We start from the raw sequence: 26,956 nt of genomic DNA on the forward strand, positions 1-26,956 counted from the left end.
CCAATCAATAAGTATGTATCGGTCTCCTGTAATTTTCAAGTGAATAATAATAATAATAATAATAATAATAATAATAATAATAATAATAATAATAATAAATAATGCTAATTATAATATGGAATTAATACAGCGAATAATCTTTAAAAGCGCTTTACGATATTAGATAGCACATGAAATCATAAAAGGACAACATTGCAAAAACAACCACAATGAAATTACAAAACAAAAACTTGCTGAAGCTAATTAAGGAAGTAAATGTTATTAAGTCTTGAAGTCTGTTCTTGTAGTTAAAATATGTGAGTTTTAAGAGCACTTTTGAATGACATCATATTGTTTTGTGTCTAAAATCTATGAGCAATTCGTTCCACGTAGCTGGGCCCTGGTGCGCGAAAGAACGTTGTCTGTATGATTTCGGTTTAACCATGGGAACAATGGGAATACGAATGTCGGAAGAGGAGCGTATGTTTCTAGATGGGGTGTACACATGGGTGAGGTCAAGTAGGTAATTTGGACTGAAGCCAGTCAACGAAATGTAGCATAGTTAACATATTTTGTGTTTGATTCTGGATCGAACAGGTAGCTAGTAAAGGTTACAGGGCAGTGTGTGTGTGTGTGTGTGTGTGTGTGTGTGTGTGTGTTCAGTTCTTCGTACTCTTTGGATGATCCAAGTAGCCTTGTTTTGAACTTTCGAAGTTTCTATAGTAGATACTGAGACGAACAAGATAGAAGTCAATTACAAAAGCTCAGTCAAGAAAGGACTAAGGAATACAAGTGTGTTAATATCATCAACCGAAAGAAAATTGCGAATGGAGCTTATGCGTCTAAGCTCACGTCATGTAGCCTTGCATATCTTCATACATGTTGGTGTAATGGGAGCGTACTGTCTAAAGTGACACCTGTGTTCCGCACTGACTATGTAAATTTAAAGTTGGTATTTATGATACTAATTATACGAGGTAATGGGTGTGAATGAGAATACGTGGTGATCAGCATGGCTTCATTTGTATCATCATTCATCTGCAGCTTGTTACGTCATCATGACTTCATATCGGACATGACCTCTCTACACCTTGGACTGTAGCCACAACTTCGTTTGGGCAACTGTATTTGTATATCTGAGTGTCATTAGCGTAAAATTGGTGATACACTAAATATCGATGACACTTGAGAGCGGTCGAGTGTATATAATGAAGAGATCAGGGCCTAGATCAGAGCCTTGTGGAACACCAAAACATAGACCAACTAGGGTGGAATGTTTTCCATTTACGGATACAATTTGTGTCCTGTTGACTAAGTAGAACTTGAACCATAGCAAGATTGTATCGTGAATACCAAATACATGATGGAGATGGTACAGTAATTTATCATGATCTTATGTGTCAAATGCCGCAGACAAGTCGAGGAGGGTGAGACTGTAATCTTTCAACTAAGCAAAGCAGAAAGAAGGTCGAAAGCATACAAAATGTGGATGATAAGATAAACACCAATTGTGGACGTTAGACTTTCAGTTGGCTAATCGTTAGAGACAATTGTCTTTTATTTCTGAACACATATTAAATGTATTTTGCGCACAATAAATCTTTATTTAACCATTCACCCTTAAAGCGCTTGTCGCGACATAAGTTACGTCAGTAGAAAGATAGTAAAGTTGGTCGCGACATCCGTTTTTCTTTTTCAGGTAATCGACTGTTTTTGATCTGCGCTCTTCAGCTGGTCAAGACCTGTTGTTATACTAAATTCACAGTGGGACCTGAAATAAGCATTCTATATTAGTTTAAATCTTTCATCATGGAAGTTTTACAAAACAGCGTTTAACATACTGTTTACCCAGAAAACCCCCAAATAGATGGTTACTAGTGTGGATCATCTTCAACTGACGATTTTGTTCGGCAGATATTGACTGATAATAGCGATGATGACTATGATTTTTAAAGTTATGAGGTATATTTGAATATTGGGGCTTAGAAAGTGTTAATGGAGATAGTAGTGGGTGATTTTGAGCCCGAAAATGGTGTCCCTTCAGCGGTATTTCGAAATTAAAAGTAGAAAAGACATAATACCAAGCCTAGTTAAACTACAGACAATTGAAAAGTATAGTGCAATTTTCTTTTATTTGCTCTAACAATTTAGCCTTGCATTATCTACAAAGTAAACTGAATAAATAAGAATTAAAATCATAAAGTAGATATTTTTTTATCAACATACCTCTGTCTGAATAAGCAGATTATGGCTTTGATGGACTTATCGAACAGATGAGATATAGGCATTATAGTCAGTATCATATCAGTTAAGTTCCTTATTGCAAATACCGACTAAATTAAACAAAGCAAAGCTTATGTTAGTGAAAAATCTCCTTGGAGCAGAACTCCAATTTCATTTAAGGTACTCTCAGAAAAGATAAGGATTTCAACAATCCTCAACGGACGTTTTGAATTCGAAGAGGTCAAATTTTTTTTTAGAAGGATTTGATAACCTCGAGGTTGATTTGGAAGACAGAAGCTGCACAACCCCTCATTTGTGTGGCATCTAGATGAGGACGAGTTCGTATGTTAAATGGTGGAATTGTATTTGATTTCTGAGCCTACAAATCTTGTTATTTGGGGCTAAAGACGATATAATGTGCAGGATTTGTTTGATTAAAGGGTAGTGTGATGGTGTACTGCATACAATTATTGGTCATTTGCCTCTGAATTGTCAGTGCTAAATGCACCCAGACAAGGTCTATGTTCCTGAGTTGATTCGCAGATGGACTGAAACGCTTCCCAATCTGCCTTGTTCAAGTTCCATCTCTTCCCTAGATCTTAAGGTTCGGGAATATTGTTTTTCAAATATAATGTCAACTGTTCAGTATCACGTAAATGCTCAACAAATTTTGAAGAGAAATAAAATAAATGAGATAGATTGCTGATGGTTAGACTTAAAGGACGAGTAATATCCTATTGCAAATAGCATGTCATGTGGCAAAGAGCGTGTTTTGTGGCAATGTAATATCCTGTGACGAGTTTTGATATGCATGATAATGGACACTCCTCCAGCAGCTTTATCAGCATTTCATGAAAAGCTGCTGAAGATGGTTTAGTTTTCATGATTAATTATGTTATCTATTATTTTTAAAGTCTCCTGAAGGCATATATTTAGTAGGCTAATCTTGTCAATATTTGCCTTTAATCCTCGACATTTCCATTGTTTTGGCGTCAGACATATTGATGATGATGGTGGAAGTACGTGACTTATGAAAACTTTCCTTGGTGCGATGTCAGATGGCTCTGCAGTGTCCATATTTTTCTAGTATCTCAAAATTATTAAGTGTAGTACACAGTTCTTTTGTTTATTTGGTTTAGAGCACGCATTTCCGCTGGCAGCAACTGACTGTTCCTCTTTCAATGTGCCAGATTTAGCTGGTTCCTCAGGACTAGAGTTCGGGACAGTGTGTGATAATGTTTGGGACATTGTGTGATACATTTATTCTGTGACCATAGTGGCCATTGGTTGGCTACTAGTTTTCTGTGCTGCATTAAGTGGTTTGTTGATTTTAGCATTACGTTTGTTAATTGCTACACTGTCACATCGATTACGCTTGTCTACAATTGTTTGGAAGTCGTCTTCTTCAGAGATAAAATGTGGTATTTGTTATGGATTTTTTGATGTGTTGAATTCAAATATGACAATTAAAACAACTGATTGGCTACTGTTTCCAAGATATTTAAGTTTCTAGATTTATGTCTATGTCTATTATGTAGATAGTAGAGTTTTAATTATAAATTTTAAACCTGGGTCTTTTCATGTGTGTATGGTTACTTTACATGATAATATTTCACCTGTCCTGTTTATGTAACCCTTACAAAAACAGCAAAAGGGTTATATAAACAAAATGTATTATGAACTGTAAGGCAAAAAACAATTATGTATCTATACGTACATAGTTTAGTCCTTATTCAGTGTCTACACGTCACATCTTGTCTCTTGCATTCATTAAATGGAGCATCTCTTGTCACTGTGCAGTAATAGCTGCAAGCATTGTTGGGCTCCATTTGTCCTGACAGCGATTCTCCATTGTTATAATGTCCCAGTGAAATCGCTCGCCGTGCTCCGCAGTTCACTGCAAACAAGTCTAGACGAGAGTGCAAATAATGTATGTTTAGTGACATGTTATAACCAAGGATTTTTTATGCCTCGAGGAGGTTTTTCACCAACTCCCTGTAGTTGTCTGTCTTGTTGTTTCCTATAAAATGTGATGCCACTAACTGGACTGCGTTCCATTCCGTCTTTTCGTTGCCATGCAGTGCACGGTCAAACGCGTCATCTTGAAGAAGTTCGCGAATCCAAGGACCAACAAAGACACCTTTCTTTATCTTAGCTTCACTTAACCTTGGAAATTTTCCACGGAGGTACTTGAAAGCTGCTTGTGTTTTGTCCATGGCCTTGACAAAGTTCTTCATCAGACCCAGCTTGATGTGCAAGGGTGGTAACAAAATCTTCCTTGATTCAACAAGTGGTGGATGCTGAACACTATTCCTCCCACGTTCCAATGACTGTCGGAGTGGCCAATCGCTATTGATGTAGTGGGAATCTCTGTCACGACTATCTCATTCGCACAGAAAACAGCAGTATTTTGTGTATCAAGTCTGCAGACCAAACAAGAGAGAAAGAACCTTCAAATCGCCACAGAGTTGCCACTGATGTTGGTCATAGTTTATGCACCACACAAGTTGTTTCGTGTTTTCATAGGTTTCCTTCATATGAATTTCACGATGAACTGCACGACCAACTGGAATTGATGACAAAACATTGCCATTATGCAGCAAAACAGAGTTAAGGCTCGTCTTCGATGAATCAATGAGCAGTCTCCACTTATCTGGATCGTGAAAGATTTTGAGGGCTGCCATCACACGATCCATCATGACCGTCCTGCCCACGTCGGGGACAGACTGGTTTCCTCTTGCAACCATCTTTGTGGTGGCCATCGCCTTCAGAGACTATGTCCTTTGGGAGGTTCGATGAACAACAACATGCTGATTAATCACAAAGTCAACTTTTTAAAATGCATACACATCAGTTTTGCAGAAAGCCTTAAACGTATCCCCTGAAACTTGGCGTTTGATCAGATGGGAACATTCTGACTACCCGTCTAGCTGAAGTTGAGGCCAAAGTAGCGTGGTGTATTGGTGTGACAGCCATTAGCCTCTCCTCTGCTCGGAATCCACTCATACATTGACATGGAACACAACCCACGGCAAAGAGGTTACCTCCACTCAGTCGACTCTTACCACATGCAGCGAGGAATCATCGGGTACAGTGGCTGATGATGAAATTTTGTTTTGGGCACAAGTAGGCGAGGGGATTGTGGACGGAACTCAAGGCCGAGGTCCAGAGGACGAGCCCTCAGATGCTCCTGAAATGTTATATTTTCAGGACATAATACTAACGATTTAAACTGTAAAGAAAACTACTGGAAATGTCCCGTTTGTTTTGCGTTCATTTTTATGGTTGTGATTGTGGGAAAGCGCAATTTCGGCTATCGAGTTCTAGATACGCACCTGGGGCCAATTCAACAATCCCGATCCGCAGGGGCGGGGGTGGGGGTCAAACGACAAATCCTTTCCTGAAGGGAGAGCAAAGCATAATTGTAAATATTATGAACCTTTCATATAGGGGGTAATTTCATTATTTAGAACTTCATTATGTGTTAATATATCTGAATCAGCTATTTTAGTGCTAAAATAAAGTTGCACGACCAGCCAGCTGAAATGAACACTGACAACATTGCGGCCATAGTAGTTTGTGATTCAAACGCTTACATTGGCATTCTTATTCATATTTTTAAAGAAGAAAATAACAAATCTTACTGTGTAAGGCCCCCCACTTCAGTTAGCAAATCAAGCGTGCACTGTGAGAGCAAATTTTACTTTGTTAAGTGGGAACTTGGACAAAGAGAAAGTTTTGAAAGGTAAATTACATCGTCTAGAAAGAGATGTCTCTTAGCTGAGCGTGAATGCAGTGTATATATATATATATATATATATATATATATATATATATATATATATATAGAGAGAGAGAGAGAGAGAGAGAGAGAGAGAGAGAGAGAGATGTTGTTGTTGTTATAAGGTTTAACGCCATTAATCAGCAAAAGATAGGCTATATATGGCGGCCAGTATAAATGGTGGAGGAAGAACCCGGGAAAACCCAGGAAAGAACCACCGACCCGCGAGAGAGAGAGAGAGAGAGATATATTCATGTCAGTGCGATACAAACTGAGAGAATACACTTCATAAATTACACAGAACCTCCAAGTATTTGGCAAATACATTAATCGTCAAAACAATTGCATCACAGTAGCATGTTTAACACAGTCAATATCTTACCGGATATTACATGGATATTACATGGATTCAACTGATGGTTTATACATTTTTAATATACATACGTCCTTAATTCACACTAATATTTTATAATACACCTATGTCCTTAGTTCACACTGTAATATTTTATAATATACCTATGTCCTTAATTCACACTGTAATATTTTATAATATACCTATGTCCTTAGTTCACACTGTAATATTTTATAATACACCCATGTCCTTCATTCACACTGTAATATTTTATAATATGCATATGTCCTTAATATTTTATAATACACCTATGTCCTTAATTCACACTGTAATATTTTATAATATACCTATGTCCTTAATTCACACTGTAATATTTTATATTATACCTATGTCCTTAATTCACACTTATATTTTATAATAAACCCGTGTCCTTAGTTCAACCTGTAATATTTTATAATATAACTATATCCTTCATTCACTCTGTAATATTTTGTAATACACCCATGTCCTTAATTCACACTAATATTTTATAATACACCTATGTCCTTAATTCACACTAATATTTTATAATAAACCCATGTCCTTAAGTCACACTGTAATATTTTATAATATACCTATGTCCTTAGTTCACACTGTAATATTTATAATATACCTATGTCCTTAATTCACACTGTAATATTTTATTTATAATAAACATATGTCCTTAGTTCACACTGTAATATTTATAATATACCTATGTCCTTAATTTATACTGTAATATTTTATTTATAATAAACATATGTCCTTAATTCACACTAATATTTATAATAAACCCATGTCCTTAGTTCACACTGTAATATTTTATAATACACCTATGTCCTTCATTCACACTGTACTATTTTATAATACACATATGTCCTTAATTCGCACTGTAATATTTTTTAATACACATATGTCCTTATTGTACACTAATATTTTATAATACATTAGTGGACTGAATTCCTTGGTCCTTGAAAGTGTTAAGTCTCTTCATCCAGTCTCATATGCAATGCCGTTCATAATATAGAAGATCTGAGACAATGAGGAAAACTTTGTAGTAAGGGACAAAGGTTTGCATTCCACAGATAATAGGGAAAAGCCAAATGACTTAAATGGAAGAAACTGACTATTCATTTTAACTCCATTAGCATCATAAACGTATCTAACAAGACCCAATGGATTAGTTCTTTACAGAAATCATTAGCTGCCAAAACTGACTCCCATACAGTTACATTCTGTTTGGTTAGGTTTCAGTTCCATTCAATATTGTATTCTCTTAAGGATTTCATTTGTGTGGAGAACATGTGACGTAAAGAGCGTGATGAAACTTCTATGTATACATGTATATACAGAGACAGATGTATTTGTCTCAAAGTTATTATAAAACATTAGTTGGCCAGACGTTGAGGTTAAATTAGATTAGGCTTTAAAATTGATTGTACGTTTCATCTTACATTAAGCCTTTATTCCGGTTATATTGTTTTCTGCCTCAAATTATTTAGTCAGCTGTAATTTGATCTTTTTATGGAACATCAAAGTAACCATTGCTAATTTGTGTTTATTAATTCCTTTCAAACTTCTGCTGATCAATAAACAAGTATAGTAGGGCTATTAATTATGTAGTAAAATTAAACTATGAAAAACAAGATTACAAATGTATTCATTCGCGTGGGAACTGATGAAGCCAATACATTTTATCATCAAAACGATTCGTTGGATATTGTTATTACTTAGGTCATTCGGTAAAAGACCGTTTTAAGTTGCCTTTTTTTGCACACAGTTTGGACGATTTCAGGCACTTCAGGTGTGTGGCGATAATTTCGTGAGTTGTATAAAGTTATAACAAATAATATAACTTTTTGTTCAAGTAAAATCAGCAGCGTGGCAAGAAATTCCCCACTCCCCCGCTGAGAAACTTAATTTTTTTTGCCACATCCTATTAAACAAGTTGTTTGATGCGAATCCCCCTCCCCTCGCTGCGGTTGTGGGGATTGCTTGGATGGTAGCTACCCTTCTGTGTATTATTTATGTCAGTAATAATGATAGGAAGATTGCGGAATCCAATTTCCAGAGCAGATCAATCTGACCGAGACGGAAATCTATTCTTTACACAATTCGTAGATAAGCTAAATATAACCCACTTCTATTTTTGCATTGAAAATACTGTAAATCGCCCAGATCGAAACAACTTGATATATTCTCGGATCTAGCGATGAAACTCAAGTCGCAAAAGAGGTATTAAACGTTTTATCTAAATATGACAATTCTTTTAATGTATTCATATGTGTTGTTCCGGTTGTTTTATTTGTATTTACCTAACTGGATTTTTATAAATAATAAACAATCTGATTAAATTCAGATCTCCACTGTCCTACGTGAAGATCTAACAACTACCGATTGGGGGTCATGTTCTGGTGACCCTTGAATTAGCAAATGGAACTGCAGCTTTAAAAAATCAGAAAGTAAATCAAATCGTTCGGCACACATTGATGCTCTTCAGCCTAGGCTTAGCGATTATGGTGATAAAATAGGTCACCAGACATGACCCCTAAGCGGTCGCTGTCAGATCTTCATGTAGGATAGTCGATAGATGATTTTAATCAGATTGCAGTACAAAATGCTTGTTCCTTGACATTGGTAGCCTATTTAAAAAATTATATTTTGTATTGTTCAGCAAATACAGTAAAGTAGAATATCGCTAACATGGTTCATCCAAAGTGTTTTTCCTAACCACTTGAAGTTCTCATATTTTTCCAATCTTCCTTACCCCCACCCTGTTTTCGTTTGATATTTGATATAACTTGATCTTGTTGACCAGAAATTTCACATATCAAAATGTATTTCCTATATCCCAAGTTTTTCAAAAAGTTTGATAACAACCGGTACTACATTGTGTTGCTATTGGACACAATTCGGCCTTTCCGCCAAAGATCGGAAAACCCCTTGATGGAATTTATGCAGAAAAGCAATGATATGTTCCAGTTTACCGTAATATGTAAACAAACAGCTGTCTGAGTTTCATCTTTTCATTGTTACAGATGCTGCGGCTGGTGCAAGTTTCTGTACGGCTTGGTGACAGAGTGCATAATCATAGCCTTGACCTTTATCCACGCACTCGCAACAGTTGTTGGCTTGTTGATAAATCGAAAGATTATAACAGGTAAGTAAACGAAATAATTTAGAGAGGGCGTGATGCATAACAGTATACAGTGTCGAATCATTATACTGACGTCTGATATTCGGGTATTGGCTTGCTCATTTGTACATGTGCTTGGGCTGTATTTAGTTGCACTACGCTAAATAAGATGGAAGTTTCAGATCAGAATGGCAAATCACGTTCAGTCATCAGACGCATAGCATGATTTCAGTGTAAAGCGAGTAGTGAACTTCACTGCACTATCTAGACCCAACATTTTTTAAATAAAACTTTCTAAGTTGTTTAGTGTGCAAAGCAACCTCAAAAGGTCAGCTAAACATGAATTTAGTCTTACATATCATACGTGTCGATACTTCACATGCATTTTGACTGTTTATTTTTTCGCTTGTGATATTTTCCTTCAAAAACACAATCACCCACTGGGTGGCCATTTAATAATAATACCTGACTGCGTCTCTGTAAAACAACGACCTACAAGTAATCATAAAGAAAAAGTTTGTTACGTAAATATAACTGTCACTATTACAGAAGGTTTTACTATAACATCAATGTTAAAGTTCAAAATAAATAAACTAAGTTTTAATCAAAAGCATATTATCAGCTTAACAAAGAAGTTTGGATTCTAATCTGACATAACAAAGACTCGGTGAATATTTGTCCGTTTGGAAAGAGAATATATTTGCATTCCAAGGTGGGGACTATAAAGATATGGTTGAAGAATATTACACAGTTTACGGTGGTATTTAAGGCCGTATCGTTAAGTTCATTTTAGTTTCATTTCATCTCCATTTATATTCAAAATTCAAGCAGGCTTTGACAAACAAATTGCTAAAATCGTTCAATAAATTACAAAAGATATTGTTTTTGATTTTTTTTTTGTTCTGTTCTAAGAACCTGATTAATGGGCTGGATAAATTATTGAAAACTGATTTAGAATAAGTCAATTAAAGTTTCCGGAGATAGAGGAGATCGAAGCACTTGATTAAATAGCGACCAATTTCAAAAATTACCTGGTGATGTAAAGTTGAAAGGGTCTTCATATTTTGCACACACACACACACACACACACGTATGTATGTATGTATGTGTGTGTGTGTGTGTGTGTGTGTGTGTGTGTGTGTTTAGATGGATTCATTGATAAAATATGTCAAATAGTACAAAACCTTTCTGATATTTCGTGCCATTGAAATTTCCGACACCGCCTCGTATTGGTAATGTGTCAGTGACATTTTTATAAGTCATTGAAACAGCAGCTTGCATGATTAATGGTTTTGAAAGTAAATCGTCTTTCCTTGGTACACGTGGAAATCTCATAAAAGTATCTGAGATAACGAGGAGGAATGAATAAGGTGCATCATTTCTAGAATGTATGTATGTCATGCAGCAACACAAAGTGTCTTCTCAACCAACAGTATAACATTGATTCTTGCTCTCTTTTGGATTCACTTAGCCCTAAAATTGACATCACTTTCTCTAGGATATGTTATGATCCAGGATGTCGCCATCTTTGAAACGAATCGACCCTTGGACATGTGGACACTCCACTGTTAATGTCTTATCCAGTCATGCATTTTATTCTTTATCTAAAGTTCCTTTCAAGAGTCACCACGCATAACATGACGCAAAATAATGTTGCATTGGGCTAGCTACCACGCGACCAATATAACATGGTTGAAAGATCTGCTGTTATGATCCTAACATTAATGTTAGAATGGAATTAATTGATCGCCCCAAAATTCCTCTCAAAAGGCTCAATCAATGTACAGCCGCTAGCTTAAGTATGTACAAGTTATTTTCTTGCCGCCAATATAATTCCATGCATTCTTTGTCGGATTCGAAATATTTTACAAAGCCCAACCACATTCCTGTTGTTCCTTCTTTAGATCAAAGTACCGTCTGATCAATTAGGAGTATTTTGTTCAAAGTAGTTATGGAGATAAAAGTATATGTCTGACGACTAACGGAGACTAAAGAAAGAAACTGAAAATATTTGGTTGACGAGTTACATTTAATGTCTCTTTTGTACTACCTTACATGTAAGAGAATAGACCCTTTCAATCACATCTATTAGCAGATCTGATTTGAAACACACCATGACACTTCAAAGAGCATATAGTGATAAATTAAATGCAATATGTGCATGGTTCCCACGCTTTTCTAAAGATAAATTTCCAGGTCATTTCCAGGATTAAATTAATTTTTTCAAGGTTCACATATGACCGTTACTGAACGGAATTAAAGAACATTTTAGATTATAAAACATGCATTTTCTAAATTTAAAGATAGTTCTCTTTCAAGACTCTCCAAAATGTCTAAGCCAGAAAAGATGATCATGTACAAAACCACAAAATGTATCACACGAAGCAAGTTTGATTATATTCATATAAATTGGCATGTAAAGTCATTTCAATGTACAAAATAAAAATTCTAACTTTATTTTGCTAACCTGCATTATGTTGTTAAGTGGGAACAACATAATGAACATAAATTAGTTTTGTTTCCTTTCACATCTTTAATTCTAAAGAATTCTATAGCAATATATATTTGCATCTTATAGAAAGTAAACATTTCCTATTACAGTATAAAAAACAATAAACTCAAATAATTAGAATCTTGTCTTGTAACGAAGAGAGTTTAACCCTGAATTTATCTGTGTCAGTAAAATCCCAAAGAAGATTTTTCAAACAACCTAATCCCCTTAGGACGATATGGTTAAAAATCCATCATTAGAAAACATTTTCAAAAGAGTTGATTTAAATTTTGACAAAAGACCTTCAAAATTATATACTGTTGTATAAACAAGGACTGAATTTTCTATAAAATAAGCTTGTCTTCTTGTAATTCGTTAAACCAATCCCCAAACTTGTATTGATACAGGAGCTCGAATCGTTTTTTAATATATAATGCAAGGGACGACACTTTCTCATTTCAGCTGAGATTCAACAATTTGGACTACAAGTTTGGTTTAAAATGAATAGCAGTCCCTTTTCTAATCGGGTTTCCTTCGAATATTCCCACCCGATTTTTCATATTTGAGCATTTAGGTTGGAGTGTGGGGTCGTTGCAATTGCATATCGAAAATTTGGAATTTGCCGCCACCGTGCGGTAGCGACACATGGTAGCCGCTTACCAGCGGGCCTAGAAAATTTAAACTTATGTTATATCGACTTATACCTGCATAAAATCGATAGAAAAATGATTTATTTTCTCAGTAATGGAAAGTATTATAATCGTTATGTCTTTAATCCGCCGACAGACTAGACGAAACTACGGCATTGATGAAACCTGACCCGATACTTGCCGTTTGAATTGGTAGTCACTTCACAAATCTCAAACGACGACATCGGAAGTCCATTAGTCACGTGATGTCAACAACAAACTCCATTTTAATGTTGTTGTAGAGAAATTCAATTATAGTAGATGAAAGTCAGATACTTTTTGTAAAAACCAGCAAACTGGCCAGTCTGGTTTATCAATCAGAGAGCACATATCAACGTGGTAGTCATGTGTTACAACAAAACTCCTGAAGTTGTTCTCGGAATATATAAATATGGAAAATTTTGTGTTCTTTCGTTTATGTATTTCTATTACAACCAGTATACGACTTTTATTAATATTTTCTTATTTTTTCTCTACAACATTTGAAAATGTGGGTTGGATTTGTGTACTCATGCGACTAGCAATGCAAATCGCGAGTACCAGGTCACATTTCATCAACACAGTAGTTTTATCTTGTCTTTCAGCAGATTACAGACATAATGATATATATATATATATATATATATATATATATATATATATATATATATATATATATATATATATATATGTAGGTACATAAATACAATTGGTGGCGGGAAAGAAAAGAAGAAAAAATGAATTAGGCATAAATCTACAAATACAGATCTGAATGGCATACACAGTTTTGTTCCAATATGGAAATAGAACGAAGTTCCTAAATTGAATCCGCCACGGTGGCGATAAAAGTGACATCGCTACTGTTTCGACATCATAACTGGTACATTTCACTAACTCAGTATGAAATAAATAATAAATTTGATTATCGATATGAAAATCAACTAATCAGTGTTTGAGGAAGACATTATCTACTAAAATGACCAATAAATTTAGCACTACAGTCTGATTATTCTTGACCATTCGAGCCTGGTAACATATAGGCGTACGAGTCTGGCAAAATCAAATTGGTATACGAGTCTGGCACAATATAGGCATACGAGTCTGGCACAATACAGGCATACGAGTCTGACACAGTATAATCATACGAGTCTGGCATAATATAGGCATACAAGTCTGGCACAATATAGTCATACGAGTCTGGCACAATATAGTCATACGAGTCTGACATAATATAGGGATACGAGTCTTGCTTAATATAGGCGTACGAGCCTGGCATAATAAACGCATACGAGCCTGCAACAATATAGTCATACGAGTCTGACATAATATAAGCGTACGAGTATGGCTTAATATAGTCATTGCAGGTAGCTTTTTAGAAAAAAATTCACAATATAAGTGTTTTCCGGGTCACATTTTCGGGGAGGAAAAATAAGGGTGGGGCGTACAACATTAGGATGGGCATACATAGATTGTCCCATAACTGTTTATATACTCGACCAGTGAGAACAGGGGATACCATTCAGTCCTGACAATAGCACGTTTATAGAGGACATGTGATAACTCAGGTAAATTCTTGCTAGAGGACATGTGATAACTGAGTTGACATCTTGCTAGATGACATGTGATAACTGAATTGACGTCTTGCTAGAGGACATGTGCTAACTAATGTGACACCTTGCTAGAGGACATGTGATATGTAGGGTGACATATTGCTAGAGGACATATGATAACTAAGGCGGTATCTTGCTAGAGGACATGTGATAACTGAGGTGACATCTTGCTAGAGGACATGTGATAACAAAGGTGAAATCTTGTTAAAGGACATGTGATAACTAAGGTGAACTCTTGTTATATGACATGTGATATGTAAGGCGACAACTTGTTAGAGGACATGTGATAACTAAGGTGACACCTTGCTAGTTTTGGTGCACGTTCTTGATCAATCAACGCGATTCACTTCCAATGCATTCCAGCTCATTGTGCATTTGACATAAAACGATTAAAAATCGATCATTTACTGACAGAACCAGACCGATATTCGATGCACATTCTATATATTTGATTTGTTAGATCTAGTGTGGGTTGAATGAATGTATTCGAAGGAAAACAAAATTATCATCATATAACAATAACAACATATAAATGAATACAAGTCAGCAAGTTAGACATTTTAGTAAGGATCATGCTCAGAGTTATCAACCAATCTATATCACATGTACCAGGTGTTGAGATATGATTCGTTCACTCAGATTTATTCCCAATCTGATTATGAGCTTTCAATAATAAAACGTAACACACCCATGCCAGTGAATATCTGGACAGATATACTTCGATAGACCATGCTTGTGAGATATTATGTGAAGACACAAAATATTGAGGGGAAAAAAAAATACTTTCCATGGCAATCACAATAATTGCCTGACAAAAATAAAGGTGGAGGGGGACATTTCAGATAGATTTAGAGTTTTACTAAGATAGCTCTTCCATTCACTCTTATCCTCAAGCTTCTAATATCAACCAGTAAGATATAAACTAGCTCATGCTGACTATAAGTGGCCACCGTGTTCTATCAGCTACGTTAGGAGACAGGGGCCAGTTTTTATGTACAAATTTAAAGCCGCAATCAGCAACCTAGTATAAAAAATAAAATACAGAATTGAGGTGAAAAAGGTCCATATTTTTACCTATATTAAAACAAAGCATAAGAATATTATCCACTTGACCAGAGAAGGCAATGGCAGTTCATAGCAGAAGACGTTTATACACCCCAACCCCTATTTTATACACGCATTTTCCACATCCGAAGGCCATTTTTGACAGCATATGGTGCTCACAGTGCAAACGCAAGCCCTTTCCCTTGAAGAAAAGTTTGAAAAACATTGTCAACTAAATAGTTTGATGCAATTCAGAATAGTTGTCATCCAAACCGTTTTTGAGATATTCTGCAAGCCTTGAACCCACGTGTCTACTGCTGTGGAAGGCTAGCTCTTCTTCCTAGCCGACTACTGGTATTTCAGTATCAGCATACTGCAGAGCAACTATGGAAGTTGTACATGCCTGACATCAATTTCAAGAACAACACAAGACCGAAACACCTAGTTCGTAAATATATCCATATCTGTAAATAGTAAACAATAATAGCTGAAAAAGTCACAACATAGCCTTAAGCTACGAAATCTGACAGGGACCAATTTACGAAACTGTACCCTGCCACCTTATAATAAATAATACTGACTGTAAATGGCTTCCATGTTCTATCAGGTACGTTATAATAAATAATAATGCAGCAGATGTGCATTAACAAATTTCGAGCCCCCCCCACATCTGAATCTTAAATAATAAAACAGCTCAAGATTTAATAGATACAATTAAAAAACAACAAACAAATTAATCAATATATTTAACATGAAGGCTTTAATTTCTGCTCAGTACATGAGACATAGTAATTGACCTGATTAATCCAATTCCCAATGAACAAGTTTAATTATAATTTTCTAATCTACATGTGAAAGAGTCACAGCTCTTTATGTTATCCGTTCTACTCATCTGCACCTTCCTTCTTCTGCTATTGTGTTGCCTAGTGCGTGCACCCTGGAAGATTTTGAAGGATTACAACCAGGAACATAATTTCTTGCATTCCTAACTTATCTTCCAGGAAATGCATTACTCTGTCACATACCTTTCGTCGGATTAATGGGCAAACCAACCTTACAAGGTCCGATGTGCAACAACAAATCTCCGTTTACATAATTCATACATGCCTTTCGCTACTATGTACGAATAATATTACTTCTATAAATATGGTCACACACACACACACACACACACACCATCTAAATATATTCCTACACGGTAACACACAATATAGTTAATGAAGTAATCACTCATTCCACATGCGTCATAAGAATTAAGAAGTATATATCTAACTTCGCGTAAACACCAATCTACACTTATTAAATTATAGTACATGCATATCCAGATCCTAACACAAGCATTCTAATAAATATAAATACTCGTCATAACTCAGTTAACTATAATACCGTAATTGAAGTTCTATCCTTTTACTTTTCGAAGCTTTTAAATTCCATTTACAATTCTCTTTTACGAAATAAGTCACCACGAATCTCGGAGTGGCCTTCCTTTAGAATTCCCTTAATCACACGGTTCCGTCTCATAGGTCTCTATGATCTGTGTCAGGCTCACGCGTCTGTACTCTTTCAGAATTCTTAGGGCACTGAAATCTTCATGAAGTTTTTCCTATACAAATGATGAATGTTCCCGCTTAAGTTTAGACCACGCACCCATTCTGTTTGAGCCGTCTGGTCGTCTATATTTGATTGGTCCATTTGAATCTAACCCTATGTCAAACGTCCCGCTTTTGGCGGCTGTGGGAGCTAGTGGCATAAGAGCTAACAAAGCCTGCGGTAATAGCCGAAGCTGATCAAAGGACTTTGTTCCTTTGAAGCAATCTTGGTGCTTCCGGATTGCCTACAGCCTAAGTCGAACATCCTTGTTCTCTGGTATCCGTGTATTTAAAAATATTCTGCCACGAATAGAGTTCGTTACAGTCATTAAGGGTTTAGTTGGGACCCTGTCTGTTCGATGAAGCAAATATTACTTGACCATTTTCGTTTGACTCGAAAATAACCTCATGCAGCATTTGTCCGGCATATTCAGAACCATTTCTAGGAGGGATAACTCCATCATTCCTGCTGATGTATTATACAAATAGGGATATACCTTTTATAGAAGGCGTCCGGCAAACATTTTACATTGATTTGATGTAAATTACTGTGTGGAATATTATTCGTTTACGAAAGGGATGAGTGATGTTCGGATCGTGTGTTCGATTGCAACTTGAGTGACATCCCCCACGGAGTCTACTTTGGAGGATGAAAAGTAGGCACAATCTCAGTATTACAGTCAAATGAGGGGCATTCAAGAGATGAATAGACAGATAAGGGATCATTGTCTAATCTCAAGATAATTGCTTTAGGAGAGAATTTATAAAGCCATCAGAAATATTAAATATCGATTTCAAAGAGTCATGCCTGCTAATTTGACAGATTCAGAATCGATTTAATAAGATGTAATGGGATGACACAAACATTTTCCTGGGAAATGATATTTAATTCCACCGTCTTTGTTAATAATCAATGCATATGTTCTAATTACAGGGGCACACTTTATAATATACAGTTATTTTATATAAATTTAATATGATTTGCATCTACAGAGGTAGACAGTTTTGCAGTGTAACTTAAGGTGTACTTTTAATGACTCGAGTATAGGTATATTGTATGTGTAATAAAAAAAAACAATACAAAACGCACGACTTGTTTGCTGCATCTAAAATTACGTTCTTGCTGATACTATCCAATAATAATAATAATAATAGTCATATTTCATCATTATCATCTGGTGATGATGATGACGATGATCATATGTGGGTGGGTGTGATTAGGATTTTTAACGTGGAATAAATTTTTAAAAATCAGTCATATCGCTACGATGTCTCAGTTTGACAGTTTATAGTGATATCTAGCCTTGGGGCATAATGCGGCAGACATATAGCATGATGTCCCACCCAGTCCCATTATCCTGACACTAGACCGACCAATCTTAACACTAATTTCAATGCTGAGCGCTTAGCGAGGCAGCTGTTATTACCATTTTCTAAGTCTGTGGTATGATTCAGATGGGTTTGAACCCGCGACGCGACGCTCTAACCCCATCAAATCGTTCCTCCACATAAACAACCTAGAAATGAGGCTGTTTCCCAAGTGTTGCATGGGTGCATCAACAGAGTAAGGGGTCAATGTGTCATGGTTTCCTCCAACAACACGTCAGGAGCGGTCAATGATGATTATGACCATGATGATGATGATGATGAATGTGAATGAAAATGTACACTCTTCAGTATTCTTATATACCAGTTTATGGTTAGGAATATATTCCAGTCCAATCATTAGTAAGTTTTATGGTTAGGAATGTACTCCAGTCCAATCATTAGTTAGATTTTCAGCACTTTAAGAATATAAAGGGATTTTGATACAATATGCTTCATTAGCTTTTCATTCCAAAATGGGGGACCTTATGAAACTGATGAAAAATGGAAAAGTAATCATGTTTAGCATGGTTTCTTTAGCAAAAAGTCAACTTGATGGGCACTTCGCTTTTACATGAGGTTGTTAAATTATGGCAAAACGAAACATTCTTTATCATCATGATTGAACGCGGAAGTTGGAAAAGTGCTTCAAGTAGAGTGTGAAAAATGAAATCTCGCATATTCTTTGCATAGATTTTCAAATACAAACATGAGTTATGGTTATGTTTGTCAGAAATCTTTAATTTGAACTAGTCTTAACTGTCACATAATTGAAAGTGAATGTATGTATGTATGTATGTAGACATGCATATGTGTGTGTGTGTTTTTCCTGTCAAATTTCACTCAGTTACCTCAACACACGCATAAACACACCCTCACACTTAAACAATTTTAAGAAGCTACGGTAAACTAGAGGAAATAAGATACATGCCGATCAGTCAAGAACAGTGGCGTCTCATATCATATACAAATAAAGTGTATTTCGCAATGCAATTTAATGCAACGTCTCATGCAGAGGGCGCTTAGCGGATTTTCTCCCATATCTTGTGACGATGAGTTAGACGTGCAGTCCGTTGTCGTCGTACTACTGGATTCAGACAGGTCTTGACGAGAGAGTGAGCGTGACTCAGCTCCATCTCTTCCTTACTTAAATTCAGCTCACTCGAAACTCATGACTCCATTCCCCTTTGACAACAAGATACTTCGAGTCCTGTGGGTATGGTAGAGCGACTACGCAGCAGATGTGGATACACCGGTAGCTGTAGCTGGAAAACTGGGGGCTCAAGGCCATATGATCGGTTTTCTCTTGGTAAACGTGGATCAGCTATCATCAGTGCCTGTACTATGCGCACACTAATGGTCACTATATCATCAGATATACCAGCGAGAAGAACAGCTCTGGTTGATAGAGAACTGGACAGATTCAAGATTCATATAGCAACTCTGAGCCAACATACCTAGCTGAGGATGGACAATACTTTTTTTTCTGGAGTGGCCGAAGTAACGAAGAGCGACGTGAAGCCGGTATTGGGTTTATCTCCATCAAATCACAACTTCTCAGGTAGCTCACAAATCTCGCAAAGTGCGTGAATGACAGACGAATGCAGATGAGGCACCCACCATGACCAGCCTAGATGCGATCAAGGACAAATTTTATGAAGTACTGGAATCTGTTATTGTTAAAAATACAGAAGGCAGACAAGCTCATCATCATTGGTGATTTCAATGTTAGAGTTGGCGCAGATCAACAGACATGACCAGGTGTCACTGGCAAAATGACTAGTAAGTGCAGCAACAACGGACTCTTCCTACAGAGGAAATACGTTAAATACAACCTCCTAAACACTAACAAAGTATTCAGCCTGCAAACCCTCCAACTACTTGCATTTAACTGACTACGTCATCGGCGGGAGAATGAATAACCAGGATGTCGTAGTAACGACGCACGAGACGTGCAGAATCATGAACTAACACAGGCTAATAGACTTCAATATCCAAATTCAGCCAAGCAGACGAGCAGAAGGCAATAGAGTACCCCAAAATATTAATGTCTCCAATTTTAAACAAGAGAATGTGAAACAGTAAATTGTCGAAGAACTGTGCAATTAGATAGAAACAATTGATGCTAACACTGACAATATCGAGGAAAACTGGGCATCCTTCCGTGACTGTGTACTCAGCTGCACCCAGAACCCTTGGTCCCACCACATGTACAAACACAGATATTACTGAATGAGAAACATCAACTACAAAACGCGTGTTTATTAGACAGCACTACATCATCTTAAAAGGTACCTTCAACAACATCAAGACGTCTGCCGAATGCAAGCTCAGAGAGTTACGAAATTCATGGCTGAACAACAAGACATATGAGATTCAGTCATATGCAGTCATGAATGGCATGAAGAACTTCTTTGGTACGTTGAAGACCAATCTGCGGCACACAGTTATGAAGAACTTCTCCAAAACTGAGTGTTGACAATACCACACTGCACACTGGCAGTAACAAGATACTACAAGGATTGGCAGAATAATTCAACAACATCCCTCGATATACAATTATATATCAGTGATGAGGCAACTGGTCGACTTCCTCAAGCGGAAATCAACACATTACTTACTGATCCCTCAGCGCTGACTGAAACTGAGAAAGGAACTGAACTAAAAAGCACATGGAGCGAATGATATGGCAGCAGAAGTATGCGAACCCAAAGGATCGCACGTGGCACAAAAGCTGACTGAACTCTTCCACTCAATGTATACTCCAAGAACTATACCCAGGATTACAAGGATCCATTCATTGTGCGCTTGTACAAGTGGAAAGTAACAGACAATCCGGTGACAACCATCGGGGCATATCCTTATCAGTAGTGGGCCAAATCCTAGCTATAACTGTGCTGAATCGCATTGTGCATCAGACTGATCACGGGCTCCTTCCTGAGAGTCAGTGTGTTTCAAGAAAGGACCAGGCACTACAGAAATGGTGTTTTCAGCTTGTCAGCTCCATGAAAATGTAAGGAACAGAATTCCAAACTGTACAGAACACTTATCTACCATGCTAACACCTTTGACACAGTCAGTCGTAGGGGCCTCTGGACGATCATGGCGAAATTTGGCTGCAAAGAGAAATTCATCGTAACGGTTCGACATTTTCATGATGGAATGTTGGCTCGTATCATGGACGACTGGAGTCGTCTGAACCATTCATACTTATGTCTAACAATTTTTCTTTTGTTCCAGGGTAGTAAGTGTTATTTCCTGATTGCTTTGCCTTAAAGGTACAGAAAATGGCTATTATTCCCCACAAACTTTACTTTTGTGACCAGTACAGTGATATTTTGAAATTTACCTATTTTCCAGAACATTCCATATAGATTCAGTGCTGAGTAAACTTGGAGTAACTTCTAGAACTTTCTAGAACTTTCCAGTAATATAAATAGTAGTATAAATACAGGGGCCTTACGCCCACGAGTTCGGTTTAGTTCCAGCTGCCTAAGTGGATACATATCTGAATTTGTCTGAGATGGCATCAAGAGGCTGCAAGCATCCGGCAGCCGCATTTTGCTATGTATGCGGCCAATTTATCAAGACAAGAGAGAAAAAGTACTCCGTGGAAGCATCTGCTAAAAAGTGTAACGACAACAAGGCATATTTCAGCATGCCGGTCGGGGATAAAGACAAACCCTGGGCAAATCACTTCACGTGTGAGCACTGCAAAACAAATCTCTAGAAGGTAAGATAGACAATTGTTGCTCGGAATTTTATGTTATAACAATTGTTAAAAATTGTACAGTTGTAAAAGTTTATAATTTTAAAATCTTTTTCAATTTTCAATGTTAGAAAAATCATATCATATATATAAAAATCATATCAGTCATGGGTGAAATAAATGTAATTTTGTAGGATGGTACAGAGAGAAAAAGAGAGCCATGAAATTCGCTATCCCAAGAATTTGGTGGGAACCCATTGACCACTCAAGCAACTGCTACTTCTCCTCGGTGGACCCTTCCAAAACTTCGGACTGGCAAGAATGCACCTGCTATCACGTATACGGACCTTCATTCATCCATCGCCCCGTGCCACACTTTCCTGAGCTCCCCGTATCCACTCCTCCGGAGAGAGAGCAGCCTTCTTTAGAAGAGATCAGCAAGTCAGAGAGCGAGGAAGACGTTGTAGATCCGGATGACAATTTTAGAGGTGGAGCTGAGGAGAGAGACCCATACTATCCCAAACAAAAATACCTCAGCGACTTGAACATATATCTTGGTCTCAGTAAGTCCAATGCCGAGCATTTGACGTCTAGGCTCAAGCTGTGGAACTTGTTGAATGAGGGTGTGCAAGTCGCAGATCAGAGGAAGCGTCACCAAGCTTTTTCCAGCTTCTTCACCCGGCAAGATGGGCTCTGCTTCTGCCACAATTTGACCAGTCTGTTCGTGGCAAGCGGAATCGCCTGTAACCAGAATGAGTGACGCTTCTTCATTGACAGCTCATCCAGGAGCCTCAAAGCCGTGCTGCTCCATAATGGGAACAAGTACCCGTCTCTTCCCCTGGCTCACCCGATGCACCTCAAAGAGGATTACAACAGCATCAAGACTTTGCTGGACGCCTTGAAGTATTATGAGTACGACCGGGAGGTCATCGGAGACTTCAAAATGGTGGCATTCCTGATGGGTCTCCAAGGCGGTTTTACCATGTTTTCCTGCTATCTTTGCCTTTGGGACGGCAGGGACACCAAGGCGCACTACCACAGGCGGGACTCGCCACAGCGGACCGAGTTCTCTATGGGTAGGAACAAGTGGGAGCCACTGGTGAACCCCCGGAAGGTGCTGATGCCACCACTGCACATCAAATTGGGTCTTATAAAACAATTTGTCAGAGCTCTAGAGAAGGAGTCGGCAGCCTTCAGGTACCTTCAAGATTTCTTCCCTAAGCTGTCTGAAGCAGAGGTCAGGGTCAGTGTCTTCGTCGGACCACAGATAAAGAATATCCTGGAGTGCAATGAATTCCCTAAAGAAGCTCACTAGTAAGGAGAAAGCGGCTTGGAACAGCTTTGTCGTAGTGGTTTGCGGCTTCCTGGGCAATCAAAAGCCCGAAAACTATGTGGAGCTGATTGAGACTTTGGTGAAGAACTACGGCACAATAGGCTACAGTATGTCCATCAATGTCCACATCCTTGATGCTCATATTGATGAATTCAAGAAGAACGTGGAAGGTTACTCAGAGGAGCAAGGTAAGCGCTTTTACCAGGATATACTGGACTTTGAACGCCGCTACCAAGGACAGTATAACGAAAACATGATGGGAGACTACATTTGTGGGCTGATTCGTGAAAGTGATTTACAGTATAATCGTAAATCTCGAACAACTACTCACTTCTAAATCTTTTGTGGTCATTTTGGTATTACTTTAGTATAAATACATGTTAATTTGGATTCATATGCTTTTTTTGTTGTTGTTTACTTTATGTGAACAAAAATACACAAATTCGCCTGTTTTCTCATTGGAAATAGGAAAATTTCAACATATCACTGTCCTGGTCACAAAAACAAAGTTTGCGGGAAGTAATAGCCATTTCCTTAACCTTTTAGGCATAAGCAATTACGAAATAACACAACCCAGGAACAAAAATTGTGTTACTGATTATAATCACTAGTCCAGTCTTGTGTTGGCCATAAATGTTTTCAATATGATGTTCTCTGCCATTCTTATTGATACATTCCGTGATTATAACATTGGGATTGACACCATATACTGGACTGATGGCATATCTTCAATTTGTCCAAAGCCATTATGTTGCCGACACTGCAATATGCATGCGAAACCTGGACATTATACAGATGCCATGTCAAGAAGCTGAGACATTTTCTAAGGATGCAAATCATTGAGGTTCTTACACTGACAGGCATTCCAAGCAGTCACACTCTGCTGGTGAAATCACAGATGAGATCTGCAGACCACGCCACCAGGATATCAGAAGAGCAACTACCAAAGAAGATCTTCTACGGTGAACTAAAGGACGGAAAGCGATTCTTTCAGAAGTGGTCAGAAGAAACGCTTTAAAGATTCTTTCAATTCATGATTGAAGCATTTTAACATTGACGCTGAACCTTGGAAAGATCTCGCATTTAATCGATCCATCTGTCAGTCTCACTCGAGCTACAGACTTTTAACTGAGAACTGCAGAGGCAGTACAATTGAGCAAGCAGCTTAAATCTCAAAATTGCTTCAGGACCAACGGGTCTGCATTGAAGACGAAGTTCTATGGATCCTTGGACAGACCGTTAGAAGCAGACCATTGGTGGTGGTTCATTGACTATCCGGCAGAATTGTACGCCGCAAGATGTGTCCCAATTTATATTAAATCAGTTATCACTATTTGACTGAAACGTTGTCACTCTTTATATGAAACCAGTTATCACTATTTGAGTGAAACCATATCATTGTTTTGAAGTTCACATATGTGCTTTTTTTTTTGGGGGGGGATAATTTCAATTCATTTATTATTGTTGACTGTTCATTTTATATTGCATCTTATAATTCGTTCCAGCTAGGAACCGTATTATGTTTCGTTATATTATTTCAGTTATCGTTTAGTTATTTACTTCAGTGCGCATCATTGTGTTACAAATCCAGTCTTGGAATTTATGCGCACGAGTTTGGTGCAGGACGTTTTTCTTTTCTTTAATCATATATAAATAAACATCTTGTTTGCGTTATCATCCTTAGCGTCTTCGTTGTAATAATCTGACACCAACCCGGTTAATCTTGTCACAGTCACATAGTGCACGATCCTGCCTGCTCAATACAGAATTCTAACAGGTGATACTGAAATACCATACTGAGCATTATGAAGTATGCACGCTGCACTTTCAATGGTCTCTGTAGAACTGAACAAGTCGATCGAGAACAACGTACAGTATTAAATCATTCTATGATCTACGTATAGGTTATTGCAGCATCCCAAGCGTAACGTTGAGCAAGATGCATTGTCAAAGCAAAGGGGGATTGGGTGTCTTCTTTCTAGCTGTTTGGCTTGCATTTTTCGGGTGGAGGATAGAAGATGGAATCGGGGCTTGGGATGAGATTTCTAGCTACCAGTATACTAACTTTTCTTTTATCTGAAGATAGTTTTAAAAACATGGATAGAAATATTGTAATCTTATTTTATAAATAGGAGCAAGTTGTTGTTTTTTTAAACATCTGGCGGTCGAAAACTTAAGTCCCATTTTCCCCACTAACCCCCTCTCCCGGAAAATAAAATTGTCCTAATTAAGACACGTGAAACTTTATTGTTCTTAGTTTAACGACATTTTTCATGACATGATATACCGCTCCGGTGGCCTAGTGGTTAGAGCGTCCGCCTCAGGTGCGGGAGGTCTCGCGTTCGAACCAAAGACTTATAAAAATGGTTCTAACAGTTGCCTCGCGTGGCGCTCAACATTAAAAGGTTAGTGTTAGGGCTGGTCTGCCTGTTGTCATGATAATGTGATTGGGTGGAACATCATGCTACGTGTCTGCGGCATGATGCCCAAGTGCTAGACATCACTATAAACTGCCACACTGCAGACATCGTAGCGATATGACTGAAAATTGTTAAAGCTACGTTAACAATCCAAATCACACACACACACACACACACACACGCGCACGCACGCACACGCACACACACACACACACACACACACACACACACACATGACATGATAGATTATGCATGGTGGTCAATTTATCTGGTGAAGGAAGAGCCAGAAAAAAAACCCCAAAAGAACCAAAAAACCCGAGTGAAGCTACTTGCAAAACTTTCTTGCATAGCCACAGTAAAATTCGAACCCACGCGGACAGAGGGGAAATGGTGGTAATCGGTAAAGGCGAGCGTCTTAGACCACTCGTCCACCTGTGGCCCTGAATATAAAACGTAACTTTGTCAATATTGAATTACCTCATGATGACTTAAATATTACGTATTACTGCGTCATAATAATGTATGACATATAGGCGCGTGTTCAGTATTGCATATTACTGCATCGTAATATACTGCGCGATATACCGGTGTGTATTCAGTATTTATAGGTTATTTGTATTGGAAAATATGAACACATTTTTTAGGATGGATACTGCACGACCGTGGAAGTGCAGTATATCCATCCGTCAAAACGAGTTCATATTTTCACTTACAAATGCAGTAACCCTTTTAGCATATGCTCATTTTCTTATTCTACATATGGCTTAATTATATAAACAAAAATATACTACAAGAAACAAAGTAAATGAATTCATGCTGTATTCCTAACTAAATACACAAGCGCAGATTCATCAGTACACAACAATATTAATGCGTACATAACTCCGCCCAGCGAAATTTGAACTTGGTAACACGCTCGACATCACTTTGGACAGAAATTGTCGTTCTGGTCTTCTTAAAATTTGAATTTAGAGTCATATTGTGAATAAATGCGCATTGCAACAACTTTTCCATTCGGTCCGGAATGAATTGATTTTGGTATTTTCGTCGATTCTACTAAATTTCGTGATTATGAACTGGATTTATCTGTGTCAATTCGACATGAGGTACATCTGATTTGAACAACGAGGAGGCGTCTTGACTCATCTACAGGTGTGTTTCTGTTCTGTCATTGAATGTTTGGAATTATAATTTGGCAAAAATATGAGTCTTTCAAGTGCAATTATCAAAAAGACGCG

General features: G+C 37.5%; 1 protein-coding gene across 1 annotated transcript in view; it reads left to right on the top strand.

Annotated features, from left to right (window-relative positions):
• LOC149800797 (uncharacterized) overlaps positions 1 to 26,956 on the top strand; it is a 109,337-nt gene that overhangs the window by 59,949 nt on the left and 22,432 nt on the right. Inside the window, exon 2 of the mRNA XM_089954790.1 lies at positions 9,392 to 9,513. Within this exon, the coding sequence (XP_089810916.1) occupies positions 9,392 to 9,513 (122 nt within the window). The remainder of the gene's footprint in view (positions 1 to 9,391; positions 9,514 to 26,956) is intronic.

Source organism: Sinohyriopsis cumingii, chromosome 4 (genome assembly GCF_028554795.1).
Source record: "Sinohyriopsis cumingii isolate HCF-2022 chromosome 4, ASM2855479v2, whole genome shotgun sequence".
Taxonomy (NCBI): domain Eukaryota; kingdom Metazoa; phylum Mollusca; class Bivalvia; order Unionida; family Unionidae; genus Sinohyriopsis; species Sinohyriopsis cumingii.